General features: G+C 40.1%; 1 protein-coding gene across 1 annotated transcript in view; it reads left to right on the forward strand.

Annotated features, from left to right (window-relative positions):
- Window positions 1-742: 742 nt before the first annotated feature.
- Window positions 743-13602, forward strand: part of LOC105624699 (homeobox protein extradenticle) — a 47489-nt gene continuing 34629 nt past the window's right edge. Inside the window, exons 1-2 of the mRNA XM_012206052.1 lie at window positions 743-975; window positions 3151-3224. Of these exons, the coding sequence (XP_012061442.1) occupies window positions 743-975; window positions 3151-3224 (307 nt within the window). The remainder of the gene's footprint in view (window positions 976-3150; window positions 3225-13602) is intronic.

Genomic DNA, 13602 nt, shown 5'->3' on the forward strand with positions numbered 1-13602 from the left:
GAGAGAGAGAGAGAAAGCCGAGGATAGAAGTGCATCACCAAGCGGGAAGGTAAGCGTGCTGCGGTGCGGGAGCGAGCGAGAGCAACGGAGAGAGAAGGAGACAGAAAAACGGGACGAAACGGAGCGGAGTTAAAAGCGCCGTACGACACGCAGAAGGACAAAGACCGCGGCGTTGGCATAACCTCCAAGTCGTCGATCGTTCGCGCCGCGCGTTTCGGGGATCGTTGCGCGAGTCCAAGTCACGAGGTGTTCATCACTACGAGGATAGAGAAAGGGAGAGAATATATTTTTGCAAGTGTGCAACGCGCGCCTTCTACTAGAGCGACGATTTAAATACGTATCTGGGAAAGGGAAGAGGAGACTGGAGAGAGAGAAAGCACGTGCATCATCAACATCCGGCCAGCGGCAACGTCCGTCGAGCTAGAAGGTGGTCGGTAGATCGCGAAAGTTGGATCTATTCAAGTTTATTACGCGTTCTTTCGCGACACCTGGTATACGATTATAACGCGTAGATAAATCCGTTACGTGCGTGTAGTGCGACACGAGTGCGCGCTCCGTCGGTCGGTCACGTCTGGGCGCCACGACGTAGCGAATATAAATAAAAAATAAATAAATAAATAAAGAAGCCCCCAAGGCGACACACGCGAGGCCACGCGTGCACATATATACACAACACGTCCGTGCGTACGGCATCGCGAAGCACGCTGAACCGGGAGTGAAGTAGCGCGCGAGCATTCGGTTGATGGATGAGACTGGCAGGATGCTGCAACACGGAGGATCAAGTGTGGGTCTGATGGGTGGAAATCAGGGTCAGGCGGCTCAGAACACCGCCGGCTACGGCAGCATGGGCCCGGTCGACGGCACCGCGGCTCAGGGCCCCGACCAGGCGGTCGAGGCCAGGAAACAGGACATCGGCGAGATCCTACAGCAGATCATGAATATCACGGACCAGAGCTTGGACGAGGCGCAAGCGAGGTATTGTAGCGAGTCTCTCGTATCCTTTTTCCTCCTTTTTCTCTCCGCCATTTTTTTATGTGCTTGCGTGCGGGATGCGTCCTTTGATCTTGTCCATGTTGAATACCTTTTCAATATCTTTTCAATATCGTATCGTTGAATACCGTTTCTTCCTTTCAAATTCCTTCGAATGCTTGCCCGTTTGTCCTTGAATGTTTTGTTCACTTCCGGCACTTGGAAATCGTCGCATATTTGGTTTTCTAAAACTTCACTTTCTAAAACTTTTAGAATGATTCTCGCTTTGAAAAATAAAGTTTCACTCTTAAGAATTGATGAATGGAGTCACTCTTCAAATACTCTCTAAATTTCTTATATATATTTATTTAATGTTTACACCATCGGTTATACTTTATAGTTAAAATAAGTAGTGTCGTATTCTTAATTGCCACGACTACTTTGGCGCTAAAGTGTCCGTAAGGTCTATCAGCGTTACGTCGGAGCAGAAAATTATGTTTACGGCTCGTTAATAGCGGAATTAAAGGTTTAATGGTACTTTCGATTTACGAGGTCGATTCGTTACTACTTAGGAGGAGGAGTATCGTGTAAACGAAATTCTCATAAAAGCAAGACGATGCCCACGTATAAAATACGGTACACGCGGTTTTATTTCGGGTCCCGGGGTTACGGCGGGTTCACGGAAACGCATTAAATCGTATAGATTACAAAGTGTACCCATGTTATACCGCTCGTCGGTTCTCGCAACGTCACGCAAAAAGTACATCTCGTCCGTTCTTCTTATCTCATATATCAATTTAAAAAGAACATGCGGGGCGCATTTTGCACAATCTTTGTAGTTAATTATACGGTATTATAAAACGTGCAGTGTGCTTATTAATAACGACGAGTGATAATAGTGCTTCCACTGTGTAACTGCGGATTTCAGTGTATACTTAGCTAATTATGCGCGTGTTATTCATTAGCGCATTAAATCAGTTTGATTTATTTTACGGAATATATATCTCAGTAAACATCCTCTCTATCTTTTTATGATAATTTGATGGACCTGCGAGGCATTTGTCTAGATAGAATCTATCGATTCGCGAAGAGATTGATACCGCATTTTTTTCTTTGCAATTTAGCGAGTAAATGAACATAGAGGACACGTTTTACGAATAAAATAGAAACATAGCATCCATCCGGTGATACTCCGAACTCCGAACTTCTTGCATTTAAACTGTCTCGTCTGTGTACACACGGCTAAGTGTGGCTGCTCGTTTCACCTGGCTTTGCTCATGTATGTTAAGTTATATTAAGTACCTGTCCGCGTGTTGAACGCCCGCTACAAAGAGTGCCAGATGTGCCTCCCACGAATATGTGCATTTTACACGGAGTACAGAGCGAGACACTTGTAATTTTCGCGACGTGCGTTAAACGTTAGCCATTTAAATATTGCGGTCCTACTCCTCAATTAAGCATACGGCCTTGAATTAAGTGAATTGCCTTTATTAGCATTGAGCCGTTAATTTCGGCGGCGATAGTTATAATTTCATGTAATTTGTATGCGGAGTGATGGTATCTAGATTTGTCTTCCTTCGTCATACGATTTTTTTTCTCTCGGCGAACTCGAGGGCAACTTCTGGTGCTTTTCAGCAAGAGATACTGTGTAATACAATGATAATTTCATCTTTGTTTAACAGTGGCACACAAAAATGTCATGATTTATTGTACAAGGAAAAAATGTCTTGATACAAAAAAAATAAGATATCACAATTCATCAAATATTCCTCGTATTAAATATCTTGATACAAAAAAATTTTACTTAAATTAATATTTTATTAATAATTTTACACAAAAAAGTTATTTATTTGGTGTATTCTAATAGTTTATTTTTTGTATTAAGATGTTTTTTCTCTCAGTGTGTTTTTTTACTGGAAAACTTTCTTTTTTTTTTTCTCGAAGGATCAGTCCCGAATTTGTCAAAAAACCCACGTCGATCATTTTTTGTGTCACTTTAGATCTGTTCTCTGTTGCTATATCAGACCACTAAAATTTTCTATCGTTTTCACCAAACTTTAAATATATGTATATCTATTTCATTTTAAGTACAAGTGTACGCTATAGTAGCCACAAAGAACAAACTTTTTATTTGTATTTTTATAGCGACGTCGAGCTAATCTGTTCGCGATTTGCTTGCAGAAAACACACCCTCAACTGCCATAGGATGAAGCCTGCCTTGTTTTCGGTGCTCTGCGAGATCAAGGAGAAGACAGGTGAGTGATCTTTTCTCTGCAACAACATGAGCATTTGCTCTTTTTGCTCGACTCGCACCGCTCGGATCATTAAACTTTACGTGCGAACGACTCGCCTATTTTGTACCGCGCTAACGGATGAATGGAATTTTTAAATGAATTACTTTCGGATGTGACAGACTCTCGTTTGCGACTCATCTTGTGTCAGAGACCGCGGATTCGAATGTATTTTTAGTCTCTCTCGTATTAGACTGGCAGTGCCGCGTATTTTTATACATATGTATTTCACATGATACAGAAATCGAATGTTATGAGAATGCATTATTATTTTTGCAGCGTCATTGATTATATCTATGCTTGAGCGAAGTTTCATTCCATTCGTTCGTGCGCGCGAGTTATTGTACGTCATAAATCATAGGTCTTATTTAAAACGCTGACTTTCGGCGCCTAGTTGTATTTGGTATTGATTTTAAAATTGCATTTTTAACTCTCGAAATCGGCACAGTTTCGAAACTTCGGGTTTCAATGCTTTACGTATATGCAGAGAATATTCCTACATTCTCTTAATATGAAAAAAATAATGATAGTGGCACTTTTCATATAATTCTATAGTTCCTAATAAAAATAAAAAAAATTCCGCATATTTTATAACAAAGAATCAAAATTAGCATACCATATGTATTCTCTTTTTGTTTTTTAATATAAAAAGTGCAGAATTTCTTTTTATAAAGAACCACAAAACTATAAAAAGAGACTGCTACTGAAATTGTTATATTTTATTAAAATAATGTTGAGCTTCGCAAATCCGATTTCTACGATCTTCGAATCGTTGCGAAAGAAGCCTGATAATAGGCGATAAGACTGCATTTCAAGGTGTATCAACATTGAAAATCGAGCAGGCCGAGACTGCCAACTCAGGATTTAATCTCTGAACGTGAAAAAGATCGTAACTTCTTCATGAATAACATTCAGGCTGTTGTGTTGCAGCTCGTAAGCGCAGTAGAGCGAAATCAAAAAATTACGAGAGATCCCTATCTGCAACAGTGCAATTCGCGTTGACATTCCCTTCGTCCACCCTTCGGCCGCGCGACCCCTGCGAGAGAACCATTCGAAACTCGTAAACATAATTTTTATGCGATGTTTGGATTACTTTTACGCGCGGATCAAGAGACCGCGAAACGTGCAATTATTTCTGGGGGACACGATCGAGGAAGGCTAAGAGAGAAAGAGGGAGAAATCCGCGAAAGGGGGACGAGAGAGATCGGTGTGGGGATGGAAGTTACGTCAAAAGTATTCGCTGCCCGTTGGGGGTGGAAGGACCACACCATATCACACCACGCCCCTCATACTAAGCTACTCTCTTTCCCATCGCTTCTCCAACGGTGTGTGTTTGTGCATGTGTATACACATTCATGACACACACAAAAAGGAGACACGAGGATGTCATTGGTACAGCGGGCTGTGACGTCAACAACGACATCCCACGTTTCTGTAACGTTATGATATTTCCAAATGGATGTTGGATACACGCGACGAAAGGATATCTTTTTCGTGATCGAGAGAAAACGAGATCACTATTGATTATTTTTCGGAGAAATTTAAATGTGGACGCAATCGTATCTTTTGCTAACGCATCTTCGAATGCCTGTGCATTTTTGTAACCCTATGCTTTTTCATTATTTTTATCCCTTCCTCGTTGTATTCTCGTTTGCCGTCATTCGATTATACTGAGATTTTAAATTGTACTTTGCCTTGAGCTCACGAAGATATTGACCTTTCTACTTCAATTTTGTACAGTTAAATTATAGCATAAAAGATTTCACGATATTTTGTTAGGAAATTGTAGTATCTGTACAGATATTCTACGCAGAAAACTTTTTAAACTTTATTAATGTAATTATTATTATCTAAAGAGATGAATGTATATATATATATTTTATTAAAATGCTAAAATGTTCTCAGAATTGTCTTTATAATTTTTATGACTTTTTTTATCGATGTATTCTTTATTTAAATATTTTATATATAAAAATACTTTTATAATTCGCTCAATATAATGAGTGTTTTTCAGCAAGAGACACCGAGTAAGACACATTACATTCTTGTTGTTTGCTAATGTTAAACAAAGATGATATGATCACTATGTTTTTTGTTAAAAAGTAATATATACTGGCAATATTTTGAAAAAAAAAAAGAGTTATATTTGAGACATTTAGAATTTTATTAAATTCTATATACTAAAAAATATGGATTTAATATCATGTCGGTTTATATAATCCTCACTGTGTTGGTATAAATATGTGGATTTTATCAGCATGTAATTTTACACCAATGAGAATTATATTAATTTAATACCCATAATGTCAAATTTACATTCATATTTTTTAGAGCGCATACTTTTATCTTTTCATATAAAATATTTATACATATATAATTCTAGATTTTTTATTAGAGTTAAATAATAAATAAATAAAATAAATGATCAATGTCTACATAGACTGCATTGAAGAGCACTTTGATTTTTCGATGCGAAAAAGAGAGGAGAGCAAAGAATAACAGAAAGTTTTAGTTTGAGTTTATCATAAACAAAAAAGGGCGTCAAAGTATGATGAGCGAAGTACTCGAGACGATGAACCGTTTTAACGGTCCTGTATCTTTTATGAGTTCCGGTCCGGCTGCGTGCAGAGTGCCACACGCGTGCGCGCGGAAAAATGTACTGAGCTTTCTCCTTCTCACGTCACACGAGTGGAAAAGAGACACACGATAGTCATAGTCAAGTTTATGGGCGATGGCTGACGAGGCAGTGAAAAAGTACTAAACCAAGAGGAGCAGATAAACGCTATGTTAAGCAGACTGTTTTACCAGCCATTTAATATAATCTGCTCTTGCGTTCATTCTCTCGCGTGCGCCGCTCAGATAACTTTGGATCAAGACCGTACAAAGTGGGACCGTTCTCCATCGTAGCTGGGGCCTTATCCCTTTGTTTGCCGCCGACGAACATCATGCTATTATATCTACGTATAACGTTGCGAATTTTTATTTTGCCAACAACCTTTATCCTTGTCGGTCTTTCAGCGAAGGAATCTGAATTACGCGCGAAATTATATGTGAGAATTAAAATTCTCCGCTATGTAAAAGCTATGTGAAAGTTTAAATGTGAATTACAATATTTGTGTTTAAATCTCCCAATCAGTTGTTGCAATAGCATTGAATTATAATATCAAAAAAGTTGCACGAATTTCTTGCTTTATTTGTAGGAATTAATTTCTATTGGATCGGAACAAAAGTTCGTAGTGCTACCTCATTTGTATCATTTCTACACGTAAAAAAATTTGGCTATTATACCATTCGATAAAGTAGAGTTTCAATTTTAAGAATCCGTTTTTTTGATTGCGATAATTTTCATTTTAACGGAATTATGAGCAATTAAAGTAAAAATGCTCCTTTTATTTAATTTGTGATAATTCAGTGACAAAAAAATCTTAGAAATATTTTCGAAAAACGATTTTGTTGAGAAAGTTTGTTAGAAAGTAGAAAATTTTCGCAAGTTTTTTTGGGTACGTGACAGGTTCAGTGAGAAGAAACTTACTCATTTGTTCAGCTCGTAGTTTTCTGGAAAATGTTACGAAACTCACAAAAACTGTCAAAAGACATAGTGATCTTTCGAAAGTAGAAGTTTTAAGGTTTAAAGTCCTGTTAAAAAATTTAAATGTCATTCATTTTTAACGAAATTGCAGCTGCTTGAATTTTGAAGTTCATAGAGCTACGAACTTTTATTTCGACCTGTCACTTTTCGTATTCGATAGAATAAATTTATTAAATATACCAAAGACTTCTTTTTATTCATGAATTCACGGCTATAAATCTTGATGAAATCGCAAAATTTATTTTTAACAGAAATAAATTGAGCGAAAAAAAAAATAATTTATTCCGACGTACAGTGCAAATAAATCACACTTGACTTCCTCGCTTTTGATGCAATTTAATGCGCTTGCAATGGATCGGAGACCTTAATTTTATGTTGCTCCGAAATTCTAACTCGGTATACGATCACAAGCGGAGAATCGGGCGATTGCACTTAACACTAATTGTACAGTCCAATTACGAGACACGCAACCAGGCAACTCGTTCGATTCGCGTTAATGGATCGTCCTACTTCCTCGAATATCACGTATAATACCGATCGATCGGGTCCTAAGAGGCAGTCAACCTCTGACTACGATTTGTCACGGTCAAATTGGAAGAGGCGCTTTCCTTCTGTAACCCGCTGATCTCGAAGACCTGTTTCGGATGGAATACACCGCTCAGGACGATTTCCCGTGGGGCGCGCGTAGATCCCAAATACCGAAAGAAACTGGGAGACAAGGCTGGCTCGAAATCCGCGGGATTTCTCTACTCGCCTTTCAACCGTTGTCCCCCAATCCCCCTTTTTTCATCCTCTTCCATGTGCGGACAGCTCTTCAGTCCGCATAGAGCAGCTGGCATAATCCTTCTCATAGTACATACGAAAAAAAAAGAAAAAAAGAAAAGAAAAAAACCTTCGAGGATGTTGGACCCGAACGGCGGTGAGAGGACTAAAATCCGACCTGATTGTACGATAAACAGTCATCTTTGTAATTATCAAGCGCACGGACCATTGCCGGACGATGAACTTTTCGGCGCATTCGGACGTCCGATAAAACGAAATTAATCCGCGGACAAAACAGATAATTCGGCCGAATAATAATTCGCGTCGCTGCCATTAATCACGGATCGGCCGATATTGATTTCGCGCGTGGCGCGCAATCCGATTGGCTGACTTTACTTACGGTCCGTCATTGCGTATATGACGCACGTGCGTTTCGTGCGGTGCAATCCGTTACATAGGATGTCCCGTGCTGGATTAGTCCGTCTGTTCGATTTTCACACCGAGGATTTATTTAATTTAGGGCATCGCCGCCGCGCCGTACATCCTCCGATTCTCTGCAGTTTTGAAACAATGGCAGCTTGTACAAACAATTAAAAATCCATATTCGATTCGGCCGTTGGCCAATGATAGCTCCGTTTCCTGTCGCACACTTATATATAACGTTATATATAACGTGCAATATACGTCCGTCTGAGCAACAATGTTATTATTGTTGTCATCTAATTCGATTGTCGCTCGATATTTTTAATCGTTCAACAACATCCTCTTTATTAGGGGAATCCTTTTTTAACATCAATAAAAATAATTGATTCGAGAAACGTTTTATTCAACAACGGATGTACGAAAATTTTATTCAAAGATATGACCTTTCGCGCCGCGTTACCTGATATGATAATATTAATCCGAAAGGCGAAACAGAGCTGAGCCCACGTGAGTTTTGAGTGCATTGCGTTTCGCTGCAACTAAACTGGCTGACCTTGATTTCGCGCAGTGCATTTCACGCTGGATTCACCCCCGTCCTTTATCTCCCGTAATTAATGGCTCCGTTTGCTTCCATTTATTACGCGAGTACGACATCGAACTGTCTTCAACACGGCGGGTGAGCACGCTCGCGTGAACGATTAAAAATTGCTTTCGGTACATTTCCTTCGTTAATCGCGAAGAATTCACGTCGACGATCTCGAGAAAGTTATGGAATTTTAATTAAAAAACAAATTTAATTAATAGATTTATTTTACAGTGCTCTGCTTCGCGTTGTCGAGAAATTCACTCGCTCGAGAACGTGAAAGAAGTGGAGCGTTCGGGGAAAGAATTTGATTGTATGCATCGCGTTCTGTTATTGTTACAATGTACGAAACGTGGCTTCGGTTTTCGAGAGGTTGACGCCGCTCATTCCGGCTCCAGCTGGAATGTCGTTCCCCTAGCTTCGCTTGCCTTTTCTTTTTGTTCCGCGCCTTTCGTGCTCTCTCTCTCTCTCTTTTTCTCTCTTTTTTCTCTCTTTCTCTTTCTTTGTATTTCCATCTCTATCTTCTTCATCCATGATACTCGCATGCAGATGGGGTTCCAGCATCCCAAGGTGAACCGGAGTCCCTTGGCCCTCTCTTCCCATCTATCTCTTTCTTTCTCTGTTGCCTTCTCGCTTTCTCCATCTCTCTCTCTCTCTCTCTCTCTCTCTTTTCGCCTCGTCTTCTCGAGTCTCGAACTTCACGGAGTCGACTAACGAGATTTGTCCGATTGGAGTCTGCCGTAATGCTCACGCACTGATTTATTGCAAAAACTTACACATTTGTGGTAAATCGCGGCCTCCCTTTCGTTAGCGTAGGGAAACGTTTCTTAACGAGCATACATTCGTTCCCGCGTTCCTCGTGTCACAAAACGAGAGCCTTGCTGATTCTCATGAGTCGCTTTAATTAACTTTGCCGATTACGCGTCACGTATTCGCTAATTACGACGCGCGAAGCGGCTCGTCGTGACGAGCAAAAGACGGCCGCAATACGCGCGAGTTATTATGCATTGTGTACCCACAGACGCTGATAAAGACATGGCCGTATTATCAAGTAGCGGAATTACCGTAATGCTCGCTTTACAGATAACGTATGCACACATTGTTCGCGAGAGTTTAACTCGAACGCTGCTGTTTCGGGCTTTATCAGCGAATGGCCTAAACTGCCGTCACAGTTATTTTCGTCGACTATTTTATTTCCTTTCTTCATTCGCACTATCAATTGACGAGTCACGGTTTCACGTTCGTCTAATTAAAAAATAGATGCGTCACGCAGACCATCATTTTTAAGCGCGGGAACTTCTTACGTACTCGACGGTGACACTGATACAAGGAAACAAAAGGAGGAATTCGTGAAAATGAAGGGAAGAAAAAGAAAGAGAGGTAAGATGAAAAGCTATTGTGCTGTCAAGTTATACATAAGTACGATAGTTGTAGCGCGTACCGTTAACGGAATTGCAGTTAAGTCTCTTTAATTGCATGGAGTTACTGACCGGAAGTCGTCGTTATAGTCATTGCTTTCGTGACGGAGCCGCTCTTATTATTCGGTACTTTAATTAAAAGCTGATAGACAGGATTAGTGTTATTTTTCCGAGTGTAAAGGCCGCTCTCGGTCTGAGGAGGATCGATTACTCGAGTTTTCGTCAAATAAACAGATCCACTTGGTTCGTCAAGCCGAACGATTTAGCATCTAGTGACTGAGAGACACTTTGCATCGTGCGTGTGATGCGTTACACACGTGTAGTGGCGTGCGCGCGCGTGTGTGCGCGCGTGCGTGCATGTGTGTGTGTGTGTGTGTGTGTGTGTGTGTGTGTGTGTATCTACGAGCGCAGGAGGTCGATTTAACAAACCATACGTTATACCACGATAAAATCTCGCAAACCTATAAACTTCGAGCTGGAGCTAGGTACGTTATATCATAAAAATCCAGTAAAATAAGCTCGTAAACCGAGCGAGGGAAAGAGATGAAAAAGTGGAAGAGAAGGAAAGGGGTGTTGTCGCGATGAACTATAAACTTTCGCGAATACGCGCTCACGCGTGTCGTACACGTGCATGATATTTTAGAATACACGTTCGAGATCACAAAAATTGGACTACGAACGAGATGCTATTTTATAAGTTGCTTGCAAACGTAGATAAAGGAAATAACATAGATAAAGGAAATACAATATTTAGTGACACATCTCTTTTTGGAATTTGTTATATTTATTTATTTATTTATTTATTTATTTTTACTACACAATTTACCCACAGCTTTTTTTTGATATGTAAAATATTAATGCGAAGAGTTAACAAATATCTTCTACATGGATCTCAGAGGTTTCATTTATGAATAATTAATTTTTTTTTAATATAATAAGCTTAATTCTTTATTTTATTAATATAATGTAATTAACTCTCGATAATGCGAAATTTTCACTTTTTGTCTGCAACCTAGAATTTCGAATTTCAGTGCTGATTTTTATATTGTTCTAGACTATGGTATGTAAAACTCTAATAAAATTTTTAATACATACTTGTGAAAACTTTAATATTTCGACTCTCACATTGATTTTCAGACATAAGTTTCCAAGTGAGGTGACTGACCCCAAAAAATTTTCTGTATAACGGCACGTTTATAATATTAAAAATTATATTAAAGTATAATAAATAAATATATCAATGCGTGAATATAATACAATATTATTTATTTTTATTCATAAATCTATAAAAATTTTTAAATTTTTTAACAAAAATTATTCTGAAAAAATAATTTTTAAGACGAATGGCTCACTTGGAAATCGAAAAATTAACGAGTTTTTATTATCATAGAAATTGGATTGTATTTTACTTATTTTTTACAAATTTAAATTTAAATTTATCTACCAGAATTAACAATCAAAAAGTCGAGCATTGCCAACTGGAGGGTAAAATAATTAATATAATATAATTAAATTATTTCACCCTCGGGATATATATTAGACAACGGGATGTATTCTGTATATAAGTCAAGATAGTTGAGATAATCTCTATTTCTTGTACGTGAACTATTACAGATGCACATGTACACCTCACGCTTCTATCCGATTCGATTTATGGATATGCCGGTTCGGCTAGGTCGGCGATCTTAGATTATCTCAGTGCATTCACGTCTTGGTGTGGACGAGAGAGGAAGAGTGATCTTTCGAGAGGCTAATTGGGAGACTCTCGAGGGCTACTCTCGGTGGCTCCTATACGCGCGTCGTGGGCCGGCGTCCTCTTAATCGTATGGTAATTCTATGGAGATTGCATGGGGCGAGGAGAAGCTCGTAGCTCGGGATCGTTAGGCCCTTTTCGTCCCCGCTGGGACCTAAACTCACTCTGCCTCCTTCCAACTAACGGCGTTCCGCTATCTGGCTTCCAATCACTCCTCCTGCTCCTCACCCATCATCTTCGTCGTCCCCTAAGAAACTTATTTTTTGTTACGCTCATCTCGTTGCTCCCGTCAAAAATAAATCCAAAAGGTATGATTAGCTCACTTCTGTCTTGCTGAAAATTGTATTCTACGAGAGATACTCTGTCAGTTAATTCGCCATTTAATTTTTTCGTGCAACATACAGATGAAAGATTATTCTATTGCATTTATATTACGTTTATTTAATTTATTCAATTTAATTTATAATTAAATTAATTACAAGACCTTTGCTGTTTTGAAAATTAATTATTAATATTTTGTAAAATACAATGTCAGTTACCTGACGAGAGCTTATAGCTCATAGCTTTACCGTCAAAGTTTCACCTTCCTTTGGCGCGTTCTCCGATTTTCCCTCTTATATTCTTTCTCGAGTAGAGGCCCGAAGTGACAAGTGAATGGCGTGCTAGCCTCAAAGAGGGAGGGAGGAGAGGATAACAATAACCTCGCCGCGAAATAAGTATCATACTGTCTCGTTTTCATATATATATGCAAGCGACTCCAGACACGCGACGACCTCACAATCGCCACTGTCAGTCCTCGTTGGAAAGAAGCCTGCGATTATGCGGGCGTGTATGCGTGTACGTACTACATACGTATGTATGTGCTTGCGGATGCCACTTACTCTGTCGCGCGCAAATGCGAGCGTTATCGTTGATCTAACTCCATTCCAATTCCGTCTGAGTACCAGATGACAGGAGAGTGACAGCTCATCCTCAATGCGATTCGCCTCTTCCCTTCCCTTCCGTCCGTCATCGAAGGAATATATCGGGCATAATTTTATCGCGAATCAAATTAGAGGCCGGTACAGCCGTTGTTCCCGCCTCATCGACCACCGACGCGTTCGTTATCTTTACGTCAATCTTGCGACACCCCAATATCTCGTTAGCATTTTTTACGAGAAGCAATTTTAATTTCTGCTTCGGCGATAAGCACCTATTATTATTCCTCGCGATACCAATTTGAATTCGAGTATCACGTAGGTGGAATATATTGCGATATCGCGCGCGGTCGGCGGCCCTCGGGAGTCCGCTTCTCGTTTTTGCGGTACAGTGGTGCAATGTGCACGCCATTTACGGGGCGGTGCATAGAACTACGAAGGAGCGATGTTCACAGCGTGCGAGATGCAGCAGAGAGTGCACGACGCATAACGGCGAGAGATGCCGATGGATAAAAGAGCGAGAGAGGAGAGAGGAAAGAAGCGCGGGGAAGGCCACGGTGGGGCAGGGTGAGAGGAAAACGCGAAGGAACTTCCATCTCGGGCTCGAGATTTCATTAAAATTCATGAACCGTACGCGACTTGCGCCTCTCTCGCGCCGCGGTGGTCTTTGAGTTTTGCGCGTTACGAAGAAACGGTGCGATACAGCCACCGACATGGATGGACGAGAAAAGAGAGAGAAAGAAAAAGGGAGCGAGCGAGAGAGAGAGAGAGAGAGAGAGAGAGAGAGAGAGAGAGAGAGAGAAGGAGAGAAGAAGACGACGTACACGTATAGTAGTAAATAATAACGAGGTAACTTACTATGCGNGAGAACAAACTCCGAGTAGTAGTACTTCGCCG

Source organism: Atta cephalotes, assembly GCF_000143395.1.
Source record: "Atta cephalotes unplaced genomic scaffold scaffold00086, whole genome shotgun sequence".
NCBI lineage: Eukaryota > Metazoa > Arthropoda > Insecta > Hymenoptera > Formicidae > Atta > Atta cephalotes.